A 16129-nucleotide genomic window follows, 5' to 3' on the forward strand; every position below is an offset into this window, starting at 1 on the left:
GGTATGCAGTGCTGTATAGCATTGTTTTGAGGGTAGGAGTTGAAACAATTTAGCTCCAGGATGCAAGGGGTCAGTAAATATTTTCTCAGCCTTCTTTTTGACTCATGTCCTCAATGAAAGCAGGTTGGCAGTAATTGTTTTTTCCCCCTGCAGTTTTAATCATCCTCTAAAGTTGTGTCTATTTTGTTGGGTTGCAGAACCAAACCAGACAGTTATAGACAGTGAAGGACTATCAAAAGTTTTACTACCACACTGTGGGCGTGGCTTATGCAGGACACCCTGCATTTTCTTTGAACATCTTTCAGTGCAAATTGGATGCTCTGGCGTGGAGCTCCATTTTTGCTACCACGCTGTGTTCCCCCACCTCACCCCATCCAGGCAGTAGCCCACCCCGGGTTATAGAGATGCAGATGACAGATTCAGTGATTCCTCTGTAGAACTTTATCAGCAGCTCCTTGGGCAGTTTGAGCTTCCTTAGTTGGCACAGAAAGAACATTCTTTGTTGTGCATTTTTGATGATGTTTTTGATGATAGGTGACCATTTTAGGTCTTGAGATGATAGAACCTAGAAATTTGAAGGTCTCTACTGTTGATACTGTGTTTTCTAGTATTGTAAGGTTTCTCCTAAAATCTACCACCATTTCTACGGTTTTGAGTGTGTTCAGTTCCAGATTGTTCCAGTCGCACCACGAGGCTAGTTCAACCTCCCATCTGTATGCAGTTTCATCGTTGAGACAAATCACTGTTGTATCATCTGCAAATTTTAGTTTTAACTAGTTTTAGATGGATCATTTGAGATGCAGTCATTGGTAGAGAATAGCTGCAGAATGAAATTGGGTCTGATACTATACTGCTCAAAAAAATAAAGGGAACACTTAAACAACAGAATATAATTCCAGGTAAATCAAACTTTTTTGAAATCAAAATATCCACTTAGGAAGCAACACTGATTGACAAATTCACATGCTGTTGTACACATTCAACTTTGTACAGAACAAAGTATTCAATGAGATTTTTTCATTCATTCATTCTAAACAATGTCGTCTGGCGGGATCTAGGGGAAGAGCCTTCTCTGTGACGGGCCCGGCCCTCTGGAACCAACTCCCCCCAGAGATTAGGACTGCCCCCGCCCTCCTTGCCTTTTGTAAGTCATTAAAAACTAATTTTGCTGCCAGGCATGGGAAAATTAACACACACCCCAATTGTCAAGGTTGGTGTATGGTTTGATTGGATTGTGTGATTATTTTACTATAAAAATTTTAAATTGAATTTTTAAAAATTGGATTTGTACACTATGTTGTGAGCCGCCCCGAGTCTTCGGAGAGGGGCGGCATACAAATCTAATAAATTATTATTATTATCATTATTATTATTATTATTATTATTATTCAGATCTAGGATGTGTTATTTGAGTGTTCCCTTTATTATCTAAATCTAATTTTCCACCTGATTTGCATTATATTTACATGAAACCTGGTTATCTTTCTTGGATCTAAGGATGACAAGGCCCCTCCAAGCTATATTTTTGTGCTGAACGACGTAATTGGGGGGGGGGGGGGGGGGTTCTTGTTCCGTTCCTTTGCTAAGGTGCTTTGCGTGGAAGGAGAAACGAAAAAGTGCATGCAAGTTCAGTAATATATTTAGTCGAACCCTTCTGTATGAGATCTATCCTTCCAGTGGTTTTAAATGGGAGGAGCGGGTTCTTTTCCCACGCGGCGTCTTTCCAAGGGTCGCCATGGCGACCGTCCAACGACGCCGCTCCCCCTCAGGGAGAGTTTTCTTTTCTGCGATGGGGGTTTCCACGCATGCTCCTCAGGAACTGAATCTCGCGCCTACAAGGACTTTCTGGCAGTCAAGCTGACTAACCGGCGGCGCTTTTGCCAGGTGCGAGCGCGCGCCCGCGCGCGTGCGTGAGCGCTCGCGTTAATTGGCTACTGACGGCGGGTGGACGCTCGTCTCACAGCATCCCGTTGTGGGATGGGACTGTTGGGAAGCAGTGGAGGGAAGGAGGAGGCGCTCGGCTTTCGTTGAAACAGGTAACCGTCCAAGGAACGAGAAAGGAAAAGGGGTGGGATCCAGAGGAATTGGGGAGAGCGGGAAAGATTCGGGGTGGGGGAGACAGAGGCATCAATGGAAATAATTAGAGCAGGAGTCTTCAACCTTGGCGGCTTTATGACTTGTGGACTTCGACTCCCAGAATTCTCCAGCCAGCATAAGTCAATGCAATGATAGCTGTGGAATTCTGGGAGCTGAAGTCCACCCATCTTAAAAGTTGTTCAATTGAAAAAGACACTGCTTTAGACAGATTCCTACCTATTTTAGTCTGAATCTCACAGAAGATTGATGCTCCTATGATGCATACATCAGTTTATGCATAAATAAACCTCATCAGTTTATTTTCTGAATTCACTCTCCAGTATAGGAATCCCTTTGACAAAAGAGCTTAGTGCAGCTTTGACAAGTTCAAGATAAGTATTTCTTAATCTTTTGTTTACTCAGAAGTTTCCCACTTTAAAAATGATGAAGGGCCTCCAACAAACTTTTGCTTACATGGGTAATGTTATCAAGATCATATTAAAGTTAACATTGTTTGTTGGGATTTTAATATAGGAGTTTCATAGGAATTAAATTCTGGAAAATAATTTCAATTTCACAGTCTTGATGAACCCCTAAGCATCTTAGATCTACATTTTATAAAACAGTGGAGTGGATTCAAGGATACACTGAAATTGTGCAAAATCCCAGGAAGCCATATTTTTCAGGTTAGTACATAGCAACAGTTGCTAATCATTTGAAAGAAAAAAGAGGCTGCGGTATCATTTTTGAACGACAGAGGGCATTTATGAGATCTGCCTTAACTAAAATTGTGCTTTGCTGCTATTCTTTATATATTTCTACTGTTTTCTTTGTGTGTCTTTAGAGTTCAGTCACAAATAAAATAAAATGAAATGGAGTAAATTATTGTATAGAAGAATGAATTCCAGCAAGAGCCATGAAATCTGATTTTAAATTTGGTTGATTCCAAAACTGGTTTTATTTATTGTATCATTTATAATGAAAAGAAATTAGCTGTGTTTTGAGTGAAGGGTATGTCTTCGTCCAATACATAGAATATTTATTTATTTATTTATTTAATTGGATTTGTATGCCACCCCTCTCCAAGGAATAGAATAGAATAGAATAGAGCAGAACAAATTGAACTCAGTTCAGTTCAATTCAATTTACTGGCCAAGTTTGTTTGAACACACAAGGAATCTGTCTTTGGTGCATATGCTCTCAGTGTACATAAAATAAATTTATAATTTATACATTTATAAAGAATCATGAGGCACAACACAATGATTGCCATAGAGTACAAATAAGCAATCAGAAAACAATAAATATTAATCAACACTACTAGTTGAGATGAACATCTTTCTTCCATATTTGAAAATAGTTTCCAAAAACTATCCTGACCAGGTTTATAACATTTTGTTTTATAACTTGCACAATTTCATAAATAATGATGATGAAAATATATTGGAAATAATTAAATTCTATCTTTGCAGCTATAGGTGCTGGTCAAATGTCATCCTGGTTCAGCCATGAAACAACAAAAACTTATCACATTCCTATTGATCATCTGGACTACAAATACATTGAAAAATGCACTGATGTTAAATATTTAGAAAAGATTCTCAAGATATTAAGGTAAGCATTTAAAGGATGTTTATTTTTATCATAATAAATATAGATGAATAAAATGAACTGATAATCTTTGCAATGAACAGTTTACCTTTAAGAAGCCTATCATTTATTTTTGCAGTTTATATAAATACATGTAATGATGTAATAATTTATAATTAAAATTGTATATGCCATTAAAATTATTATTATTATTTATTATTTATTGTATTTGTATGCCACCCCTCTCTGTAGACTCAGGGCAGCTAACAACAGTGATAAAAAACAGCATGTAACAATCCAATATTAAAACAACTAAAAAACCCTTATTATAAAACCAAACATACATACAAACATACCATGCATAAATTGTAAAGGCCTAGGGGGAAAGAGTATCTCAGTTCCCCCATGCCTGATGGCAAAGGTGGGTTTTAAGAAGCATACGAAAGGCGAGGAGGGTGGGGGCAATTCTAATCTCTTGGGGGAGTTGGTTCCAGGGCCGGGGCCGCCACAGAGAAGGCTCTTCCCCTGGGTCCCACCAAACGACATTGTTTAGTTGATGGGACCCAGAGAAGGCCCACTCTGTGGGACCTAACTGGTCGCTGGGATTCGTGCAGCTGATTTGATAGATTTTTTTAAAACTCTTGCTAAACTCATTTGTGGTAGCTAAACTCAATTAGGTTTCTATGAGCCTTAATTTTATATATGTAGGTGGAAGCTCTAAGTCTGATTAAGTTAAAAAAAGTAAAGGAAAATGTACAAAACAAGAACCATAGCAAAAGTAATTGGCAATATGTATTATAATAAATCAAGTAATAATTGACTAGATAGGTTTGTGTGTGTTGAGAGTGGCGATGTTACCGAAACTCAACAATTTGAGGGTTTTTATTAATGATTGGGAGGGAAGGATAAATATTTCATGCTGGTATTGGTATTTAGGCTTTAACTATTGGAATAATGATGTGTTCAGTTGGTTATCTTATATCCTGTTTATCTTTAGGTCAGGTGAAGAGGGTCTTTTCCCTGAACTTATTTTATTTTGTGAAAACCGCATTGAGTCTTTGGCTCCAAATAGCAGAGTTCTTCGAAAAGAAAAACCTGTAGCCAATGCTTCTAATTTTAGTACTGAAGAATGGAAAAAAATAAATGATGATTTGACGGTAATTCATAATTTAATCCATAATGTGAGAATTTTAATTTAGGGTTTCATTTAGTCCCCTGTTGAATTTACCACTACCACCACCTTGTACTCCTCAGCTGGCCACCTTCAGAAGACTGTATTCATCCCCTTAGTGAATTATAAAAGTTTTAAAAATTGTTGGTGTAAAATTTTAAGATTGTCAAACAAAGCACGTTGTCTAAGATCCTGCTTCTCATGAGAGATAGCAATAAGTTTCATGTTCTTCTATTAGTTTATTGATTGATTGATTGATTGATTGATTGATTGGATTTGTATGCCGCCCCTCTCCATGGACTCGGGGTGGGTAACAACAGTGATAAAAACAGAATGTCAAAATCCAATACTAAAACAGCTAAAAACCCTTGTTATAACACCAATCATACATACAAACATACTATACATAAATTGTAGAAGCCTAGGGGGAAAGATTATCTTAGTTCCCCCATGCCTGACGGCAGAGGTGGGTTTTGAGGAAATTACGAAAGGCAAGGAGGGTGGGGGCTATTCTAATTTCCGGGGGGAGTTGGTTCCAGAGGGCCGGGGCCGCCACAGAGAAGGCTCTTCCCCTGGGCCCCGCCAACCGACATTGTTTAGTTGACAGGACCCGGAGAAGGCCCACTCTGTGGGACCTAACTGGTCGCTGGGATTCGTGCGGCACAAGGCGGTCCCTGAGATAATCTGGCCCGGTGCCATGAAGGGCTTTATAGGTCATAACCAACACTTTGAATTGTGACCGGAAACTGATCGGCAACCAGTGCAGACTGCGGAGTGTTGGTGTGACATGGGCATATTTAGGGAAGCCCATGATTGCTCTCGCAGCTGCATTCTGTAGTTCTCCATTTGTATTACATTGCAAATTCTATATTAGCCAGGGAGTAATTAGAATTGTAGCCTAGAATAGTTAAAAATCGTATAGAGAATATCATCTATATATACGTGCACACACAAGCATAGTATTGACTTGGTTTATGTTTTTATTTTCTCTCTTGCTGTAAATGCAGTAAAAATATTAGTCATTAATGCATCTGTAAGAATGTATTGTTACCTTGTGCTTTTAGGCTGCAGATCTTAAATGTAGCAAATCAAAGCTTTCTTTTATTTTAGAGCTGGATTACAGAAATGAAAGAAGATGAGTATAAAACGCGTTTTGCTACAACTGAAGTTTTCAAGGAAAATGTGGAACATTTACCACCAATTCGTAGTTCAGAGAACCGTCCTCCTATAAGTCAGGTTATGCAATATCCATATGTGAATTTTATACTGTATACTGTGGAGAGGAGACAGAGTAAAAATGCCATTCTTCATTAGAATATGTGATATATTTCTATTTTTTTTAAAATTGCATATTTAAATTTGATACATGTGTATTAAGCAGTGGTGTTAAAATGAATTCATTGATTCCCCAGAATTGTATCTTGAAAAAATTGTTGAGTATATTTGCTTATTTGTGTTAGATTTATATTATACTCTTCCTTTACAAGCTCAAGGGAATATATATGGCACTGGATCCTCCCCAATTTTTGTTCTTAACTTCTAAGACAGTGTTTCCCAACCTTGGCAACTTGAAGAGATCTGGACTTCAACTCCCAGAATTCCACAGCCAGCATTTGCTGGCTGTGGAATTCTGGGAGTTGAAGTCCAGATCTCTTCAAGTTGCCAAGGTTGGGAAACACTGCTCTAAGAGATAACAACTATCTTAAAGTTATATGGTAGGATTTCCAAGGGAGAGTAAACTTGAATCAGTATCTACTCAGTGTTCCACCGGTGGTGGGTTGCTACTGATTTGGACCGGTCTGCATGAGCCAGTGGTGGAAATTTGACCGTTTGCCGATCTGGTAGTGATGGCCAGCTTGCCACTTCCCCGAACCAGTTCCAAAGTGGCCGCTGCTTGAACGAACCTTCTGCGCATGCACAAAGGCTTCTGCACATGCACAGAAGCTCAATACTCAGATGTAACATGCACACTTCTGATGTGACATGTGCACTTCCAAACTGGTAGGGAAGTTAAGAGAAGCCCAATCCTGCAGTAGACTAAACACTAAGGAAACTTAATTTGGATCACGAATTACTGACAGATGTAGGCTAGCATGGCCAAGTAGTAGGATATTTGAGCTGAAGTTGAGTGAATGTGCTGAACAACAGTAAATAAAAATTAAAAATGTGTTTTTATAATGTCTGACTGTTACAGAATGAAATCATAAAAAGCAAAAAATGTAAAGAGCAAAAAAAGAAAAATATACCAAGAGACTACAAAGAATGGGATAAGTATGTTGGATACCTTCTACTCATTACTTGGGATGGAGAGATGCTTTTACTCATTTGGATATAACTGTAAACAAAATGTTCTTAAGGCCCAGATTCAGTCCCTGATGTTGTTGTTGTTGTTGTTGTTATTTATTAGATTTGTATGCCGCCCCTCTCCTCAGACTATTATTGGTGTAAATAAAGGATGTTTTGCACTTTTGTGATGAAAACAAATATTGTAATGAAAAGTTATTGAAATTGAAAGATACACTAAATCATTTTGAATTTAAGGTTTGATGTTGAAAAAGAATGTTCCAAAATTGAAGAGAAGGAAAACAACAACTCTAAAACCAGTATTAACAATGACATAAAATTACCCAAAGCTGAGATAGACACAACAGGTAAGTAATCTCTAAAAATATATATAGTTTTTTTAGAAACTTTGGTTAATTGTATATCTTAATGGCATCTGTACATATCAGATATTTAAATTCCCATTCTCAAAAACAGATTCCTACCACTTTATTATGCTTTGGTCTGTGAAGATGCAGCTTTGCCTCTGTAAAACAAATAGAAAGAAAATGGGGTTTTTTTCTGATTGTATATCTTTACTACTAAAGTAATTAAACTACTAGTAGAAGGCATCTTTCATTTCATGCCCTTATTATCTTACGACCCAACTACTGCAATGTGCTCTATATGGGGCTACTCCTGAAAAGCATTCAGAGACTTCAACTAATCCAGAATGCAGCCGTGCTATCTATTGTGGGTTCAGCAACTCTCCGTGAGCTGCACTGACTCCCAATCAGTCTCCGGACACAATTCAAGATGTTGGTCATCACCTATAAAGCCCTACATGGCTTAGGGTCAGACTATCTTCAGGACCGCTTCCTACCTTATACTCCCAGCGACCGATAAGGGCTTACGGAGCTGGCCTTCTCCGGGTCCCGTCAACCAAACAATGCCAACTGGTGGGGCTGCGGAGAAGGGCCTTCTCTGTGGTGGCTCCGGCTCTCTGGAACCAGCTGCCCCTGGAGACCCCCACCAAACTGGTCTTCTTCAATCTGTAAAGACCTGACTTTTCCAGCAGGCCTGGGGCCGTTGACCGAATGAGATACCATCTAGATCCGTACACGAAAGATATTGAAAGACATGTATGGTTTTTACTAGGGTTTTGTAATAATTTTTTTAATTGTTCTTTTAAATATTGTTTTTATTTGTTTTAAGCCACCCCAAAGTCCTTGAGGAGTTGGGCGGCATATAAATTAGATAGATAGGTAGATAGATAGATAGATAGATAGATAGATAGATAGATAGATAGATAGATAGATAGATAGATAGATAGATTTTCATTTTGAAAATGAATTTTAAAAAAATTATCCTTACCATGTAGAAAATTATATAGATTTTAAAAATTAAAAATAAATGAAAAGTTACAAAGAACATCAAATCTTGATATTTCAGTTCAAGCAGAGTTGGCTGGCTCAAACCTTCTTATATACTGAATGAACTTATAAACTTCTAATCTGCAGTCGTACATTGGTTAACACTGTTCTCTAATGTCTCAGGCATAAGTATATTCCATGTTTGCTACTTCAAATCCTTTTAACTGGAGGTTCCTGAAAATTAAACTTATGAATTCCCCCCAATGCAAAATCTATGTCAAAATCTATATAAAATTTATAGGGTTATTGAAATGCAGGATTACTGCTTGCCAGGTCAGTGCAGTTTTCATAATATACCCATAGCTATGAAAGAAAATACTTTTATATAAGTGTTTTTGCCTGCAAATATTATTCCTTTTATTTATAATACAAATTATTCTAGGGTTGACTACAAAAGAAAAGACATTTGCTGCTCATCGTGAAAAAGAAAAGGGTAATGAGGCATTTGTCACGGGTGACTATAAAGAAGCTATTGCCTACTATAGTCGGTAAGTTACTGCTCTTTGAAATTTCTTTCTGATTTATTAAAATAATTTTACTTTGTCTTTGAACAAAGGAGGAACCTTAATTTGTTTTAAAAAATAATCAGTTTCACAGCAGAGTGGTCTTATGTTCCAGAAAGGATCTCTATCAAGTTAGTATTCTGAAACTCTGTAAAAGTTTTAGGACTGAGAAAAGGCTACAGACCTCACAATATATAGATAGAATCACTATAAAGATTAAGGGGAAATTGGGGAATTGTTTCAGTAAAGGGCAGTATTTTTCCCCCTAAGTGCCAAGTCCAAAAATAGGTGGCGGCAGCTTTCCTCTCTAACACAAAGTTGGACAGAACAAAACCCCTCAATATCTGTGTTCTGTCTGGGTCCCCCCAGACGCCAACACCAACCAAAAAGAGTAGCCAGACACACTGGTAAAAAGCAAAGGCAGTTTATATAATTCAAAGCAAACACAGGTAACAAAAACTGTTCTTACAGACAGGAACACTATGAAGCTTCACAGAGGTTTCACGAAGGCCAGGCAATAAAACAGGATTCTTGCTGGCAAAAACAACGCTGGCGATAATAAAACCCACGCCTCCCCCAAGTCTTCCAGACTTCTAGGCCACAAGCCAAGATCAGAGACGCCGAGAATCGAAGCAAGGTCACAGGACTCCCAGTTGATAACTCTCCACAAGACTGTAAGGGCGGGCCTGCCTTTTCAACCCTGCTGAGGAGAACCACACCCAAACCCAGCTGTTGCCAATTCAGGGATGGAAATACCTTTCTAATTGCCCCATCTTTGAGCTGCAAGTTGCTGCCTCATGTCTATTATAGCCTGTGCGTCTTCATCCAATGAATCCAGGCTACTAGCTGGGGAGAGCCCCCCCAACCGGGGGTCTCAGGCTGCTCTCCCTCCTCCTCTTCCTGACGTTCCTCTCCCCCGTCTGCCTGGTCCTCCCCCTCCTGTTCACTGTCCTCCTCCTCTGGGCATGGATCCGGCAGAGATCCAGCCGGTCCCTGAGGAGCCTCAGGCTGAATCACAATAATCTGATGACGTTTAGTCAAATGCCAATAAATTATTTCTGTTGTTTCCCAATTCAGTGTTGGAGATGTTACTATCACAAGAAAACAACCTCAGTTACATGCACACACTTACCCAACATACGTTTGGCAAAGCAACATTATGAAAGAAGTAGTAAGCAAAATGGATTTATTTTACTTACTACTTTTTTCATAGTGTTGCTTCTCCAAAAGGAAAGAGCATAAGCTAGGAGATAAAAGAAAAAGAAATCAAACTAGATCTGTTTTTTTCTGAATGTTTATTTTGACAAAGCTAATCAGTATGCGCTTTTCTTAATTTAGTTTTTGTTTTATAGTAAGACATTACATTAATGTCTATAACAAAAATGCCATTGAAAACATTTTTAAGTTTTTATATGTGTGATGGCAAACCTATGGCATGCGCCAGGTGGCACGCAGAGCCATATGGGAGGGCACACAATACTTTTCCATGTTTTAGCTCCAGTGTGCATACGTGTGCTGGCCAGCTGATTTTCAGCCGTGGGAAAGGCCATTTCATAGAGACATAGAAGATTGACGGCAGAAAAAGACCTCATGGTCCATCTAGTCTGCCCTTATACTATTTCCTGTATTTTACCTTACGATGGATCTATGTTTATCCCAGGAATGTTTAAATTCAGATACTGTGGATTGACCAACCACGTCTGCTGGAAGTTTGTTCCAAGGATCTACTACTCTTTCAGTAAAATAATATTTTCTCATGTTGCTTCTGATCTTTCCCCCAACTAACCTCAGATTGTGTCCCCTTGTTCTTGTATTCACTTTCCTATTAAAAATAGTTCCCTCCTGAACCTTATTTAACCTTATTTCGCCCTCTGGATGCTTCAGGGAAGCCCTGGAGGTTAAAAAAAAAAATCCCCCAATGGACAAACCAGAAGTTTGGAAACACACACTTCCGGTTTTATTTTATTTATTTATTTATTTATTTATTAGATTTGTATGCCCCTTTCCGTAGACTCGCATACACACACACACACACAAGGAGGGAGGAGACAGGGATGGAAAAAGAGGAGAAGATAGTAATAATAGTAATAGATTTTGGTTTTGTTTTATTATTAATTTCTTTTAATAAAAATAGAAGGGAATTGTTTGTTTATTTATTTATTTATTTATTTATTTATTTATTTATTTATTTATTTATTTATTTATTTATTTATTTATTTATTTATTTATTTATTTATTTAACTTCTATGCCACCCAGTCCCAAAGGGACTGCTGCTCAGACACTATACTTTTCCGCCCACACCGAAAAATAATTAGGGGGAACATTGGTGAGGGGAATTTTAAAAATCTAAAACTTTAATGCTTAAAAAAAAAAAAGAGGGGCTCTGAGGCGACGAGGAGGAGCACGCAGCTCCCATACATCTGGTACGAGGCTGCCTCCCTTACACTGCGCCAGAGAGAGAAACCTAGGGGGAATGGCAGGAAACTGGGTGGGCCTTCGTGCTGCTTTCAAATTTCCTGGGAATTTTTTCCAGGCTCTGGTTCTTAAGTAGAAAATGGTTCTTAAGAAGAAGCAAAAAAATCTTGGAACAGCCGGTTCTTATCTAGAAAAGTTCTTAATTAGAGACATTCTTAAGTAGAGGTACCACCGTACAATATTTGTAAACTCTAAATAATGTTGCTTACATCCATTAAAGTGAGTTTGGACCATAAAATCTGACACAACAGTGAAATTATCAAGCATTTAAGTTGTTAATAACTATTGATTGAAGTGTCTGAATTGATTGTCTGGACTGATTGATATATTTTGCTCTTTATAGAAGCATATCTGCACTCCCAACTGTAGCCGCATACAATAACAGAGCTCAGACAGAAATCAAACTCCAGGATTGGCAGAATGCGCTTCAAGATTGTGAGGCTGTATTAAAAATGGAACCAGAAAATGTAAAAGGTAGAATATATTTCTGAACACATTACGTGCTGAAACAAATGCCTTATATAATTATGGAATTAATGGGGATAGTGGAAATAAGGCTAACCCAGTATATGTCGCAATTTTAAACCAATTGGGAATTGTTTTTGAATTGTCTTCCTTTGAGATTTGGAGATTTTGGCAACCACACTGGTCTATCAGGTGATTTTTCAAAAAAGGTGCTTTTTTATGTAATTATTGCAACAGTTGGTACATGCCTGTCCTCAAATGATCTAAATTACCGTTACCTTTTGTATTTAAACCGAGAACATGCACACTCATATAATCAAATAAAATACATTTAATACCAATAATTTATTACACAAATATGTAGAGTAGAAAACTTAATATGCTTATTGTTCAAACTTCAACAATTGGCGGTATCCAATAAAATGAAATTCAATGGTGAAAAAAGTAAGGTTCTACATTTAGGCAAGAAAAACAATATGCACAGGTACAGTATATGTGGTACATTGCTCAACAGTAGTACAGTAGTCCCTCGCTATACCGCGCTTCACCTACTGCGGCTTCACTTCGTCACGGGTTTCTGAGGAAGTCGATCGGCAGATTTAAACAGCCCGCCTAACTCGATCGGCAGGTTTAAAAAAAATAAAAATAAAAAGCTAAAATTGTAAATACTGTATTTAAATACTATATCTAAAATAAATACTGTGTGGGAAGGGTTTATAAACACTTAAAACAATGAAAACTTACCAAACAATTACAATATAAATACTTAAATAAGTACTATCAGTCGATAAATTCCCCATCGCGGATTTCACCTATCGCGGCCAGGTCTGGAACATAACACCAGCGATAGGTGAGGGACTACTGTAACTGTGTGAGGGATCTTGGAGTCCTAGTGGACAACCATTTAAATATGAGCCAGCAGTGTGCAGCAACTGTCAAAAAAGCCAACACAGTTCTAGGCTGCATTAACAGATGGATAGAATCAAGATCACGTGAAGTGTTAATGCCCCTTTATAAGGTCTTGGTAAGGCCATTTATTTATTTTATTTATTTATTAGATTTGTATGCCGCCTCTCTCCGTAGACTCGGGGCGGCTCACAACAGCAATAGAACAATACTTGGCCATACTTGGAATACTGGAATACTGTACAGTATTTGGAATACTTGGAATACTGCATTGGTTTAGTAGGGGGTTGGACTAGAAGATCCCGAAGGTCCGTTCCAACTCTCATTAATATTATTAATGAGAAATTGTTTAATAGATAAGGTTTATAGACAGTTTTAAATGAAAATTATTTTAAGTATTCACAAAGATGTTGCATAGTCTTCACATACTTCTTTGATGATAAAAAGCAGTGACAACATAAAAATATTTAGTATTTCCCTGTCGTTATCCTACGTTCACTTCAAAAGTTGATTTTATGCCTGATTTGAAACAATACTAACTAGGAAAGGAAAATACTCATATGGTACATCAGAAATTCATTTTAGTTATTTATATAGAATCATCCACAGTAATGACTGAAAATAAAATGAGGCCAGATTCAAATATGGGTTTTGTTAGCCTTATGCCAATATTTAATAGTGAGATTGAAAATTAGCATTCATACTTCTTTAATTCAAATGTGTTATTGCAATTTTTTTTTTAAATCTATCAACTGAAACCCTCATTAGTAGATGTAAATAGTCATGATATACTTATCCCCAAGTCTTTTTTCTCCACTCTCTCTCCTCAATACAAGGAAACCCCAGTCATTTTAATGAACCCTGAATAGTATGCAGATTACTGCTTAATATTATGGCAAGTATGAATAATAAAAATCATTTGCTTTTGAGGCTGATTATATGTAATGACTACATAATTGCTTTACATTTACAGTATGTATGCAGCACTAAAATCTTGTTGGCACAGAAGAAAGTGATAATTATATTTGTTAATTAATCCATAGCTCTTTTGCGACGTTCCACTGTTTATAATAATCTACAGAATTTTAAAGCTGCTGCTGAAGACTTGAGGAAAGTATTACATATTGACCCAAAAAATGCCATAGCTGAAGTAAGTATTAATACTTATTTTGAGAGTCATAGCATTAATATGTAATGGTACATGTGTTGCAGTTTTTTATTGTTGGACATAGCATTATAGCAGGTCCTATAATTCTATGTCCAAGATGCTACCGTGTTTCCCCGAAAGTAAGACAGTGTCTTACTTTCTTTTTACCCCCAAAAGCCCCACTACGTCTTACTTTCGGGGTATGTCTTACATTGGAAAAAAATTGAAAGGGTCGCGTTCCCGAAGGCATCTCCCCAGAGTCCAGAAGGGCAGCCGCGGGACAGGAGCCTCGTGAGCCCTTTTCCAAGTTCAACCTCAGGGCTCCAAGCGGCGTGCACTCATGGAGCCACAGACGCGTGTCGGGGAAGCGCGTGTCTGGAGGGGAGGAGCCGCTCTGCGCAGTTGGGCAGCCCCACCTGCCTGCCGGAAAGGAGGCGGGCGAAGGAGGGTGCAGCTCCGGCCGCTCGCCTCGGAGCTGGTCGGCCTCGCTGGCCGCTTGCAGCCGAGCCTCGGCAGGACTCGGTTGCTGGGACGAGCGCCTTCGCTGCAAGCCGCCGCCCGCTCGGCTCGCTTCGTCCTTTGGTTTGCCAAGCCGGGGAAGAGGCGGTGGCGCCGCGGCGAGGCGAAGGCGAGGGGCGCACGGGGAGCTTGGAAGCGATGTCATCGGGCTCCCCCCCCGGCAATACCCCCGTGTTTCCCCAAAAGTAAGACATATGTCTTACTTTCGGGGTATGGCTTATATTAGCCGACCCCCCTGAAACCCCCGATACGTCTTACAATCGGGGGTGTCTTACTATCGGGGAAACAGGGTAATCTTTATTTAAATTCTGCTAACTTAGTGGCTGTGGCATTTGATAGAACTCTGTTGTAATGTGGAACCTGGGATTTCTGATCAAGACGTGTTAGACAGGAACTGGCGTACTCCAGGGCTCCTTGAAATTCTATTAGCCCGAAAACTGTTTAATTGGGGATTCCTGTTGGGAATGAAAACTACTGACTCTCTTCTAATAACTGATGATAGAAATGACATCTAAGAAGATACTGTTCTACCATTTTTCCTCCAGGTGACAGCCTCATATTGATAAATATGTAATGTTTGTCTTTTTAGTGATATAGGAGTGATATAAACACATCAAAATAATTATTAACTCTATAAGAACTTGCTTGGATGTGTCTAAGGATAGTTCACAGTTAGAAATCTTAAAAAATCTGTTGTCACATCTGTTGTTTCTTAAGTCTCAAATACCTTCTGGACAAAGCCATATATTTAGAAATTTACCGTAGTTTACCAGCTTTAAATGATGTAATAGGAATTTCAATGAAGATAAGGAGTCTTCTCTTAATAATAGCAATAATATGTTAAATATAGGTCTTGACTTATAGCTTATCAGCTAGATACTGGGAGCAACTATTGCTATCCTTTTCTTATACCTATAATGTTTGGGGAAATATTGTGAAGTTTCTCAAATTTGCCCTAAGAGATAAAATCTAAGAAAGCCTATCTTGATGGTATGGGATAGGCAAATAAGTTCCATATTACGTTTTTCTTGAGCTACCTAACATAAATCCAAGAATACAGTTTTCTTGGGGGATAGATGACTACCTGTGTTTGTTATTGTGATTAATTTCAATTTAGGAAACCAGATTATTTATCCTCATCTTCATAATAGCTTTCTTTATCTTGAACTATAGGCAGTTCCCTTTTTTCTCCCTTCACCCCAATTCTTGAAAATATGTATATTTTAGCTGTTCCTTGAACAAAAATAGGCTTTCCTTTTTTTGCCTATTGATCCAAGTAATAACTGCAATAATACTTAATTTATGAAATTGCATAAGAAATGTCAGAATGCTCTGCAAAAAACCAATAACAGCCAAATCAGGAGTGAACATCTTTACTTTTGGTGTCCATCTGTTTGATTGACATTACAGTCAAGATGTGTTAGGCAGGAATAGGGGAATCCAACACTAAAATTCTCTCCTGATCCTATATATATATATAGTGATCCCTCGAGTATCGCGAGGGTTACGTTCCAAGACCCCTCGCGATAATCGATTTTTCGCGATATAGTGGTGCGGAAGTAAAAACACCATGTGCGCATG

The 16129-nt window shown here is 38.4% G+C and overlaps 1 protein-coding gene across 3 annotated transcripts in view; it reads left to right on the plus strand.

Annotated features, from left to right (window-relative positions):
* Positions 1-1933: 1933 nt before the first annotated feature.
* SPAG1 (sperm associated antigen 1) overlaps positions 1934-16129 on the plus strand; it is a 45307-nt gene continuing 31111 nt past the window's right edge. Inside the window, exons 1-10 of one of the 3 annotated variants that reach the window (XM_070748124.1) lie at positions 1934-2036; positions 2657-2762; positions 3549-3690; positions 4664-4823; positions 5948-6073; positions 7032-7108; positions 7379-7488; positions 8915-9020; positions 11855-11985; positions 13926-14032. In XM_070748124.1, coding sequence (XP_070604225.1) covers positions 3566-3690; positions 4664-4823; positions 5948-6073; positions 7032-7108; positions 7379-7488; positions 8915-9020; positions 11855-11985; positions 13926-14032 — 942 coding nt within the window. In that variant the 5' untranslated portion in view covers positions 1934-2036; positions 2657-2762; positions 3549-3565. Of the gene's footprint in view, positions 2037-2610; positions 2763-3548; positions 3691-4663; positions 4824-5947; positions 6074-7031; positions 7109-7378; positions 7489-8914; positions 9021-11854; positions 11986-13925; positions 14033-16129 lie in introns of all 3 variants that reach the window. The other 2 variants (XM_070748125.1, XM_070748126.1) reach the window with 2 other exon arrangements.

The sequence above is a fragment of the Erythrolamprus reginae genome, chromosome 3, assembly GCF_031021105.1.
Source record: "Erythrolamprus reginae isolate rEryReg1 chromosome 3, rEryReg1.hap1, whole genome shotgun sequence".
Classification (NCBI taxonomy): Eukaryota; Metazoa; Chordata; class Lepidosauria; order Squamata; family Dipsadidae; genus Erythrolamprus; species Erythrolamprus reginae.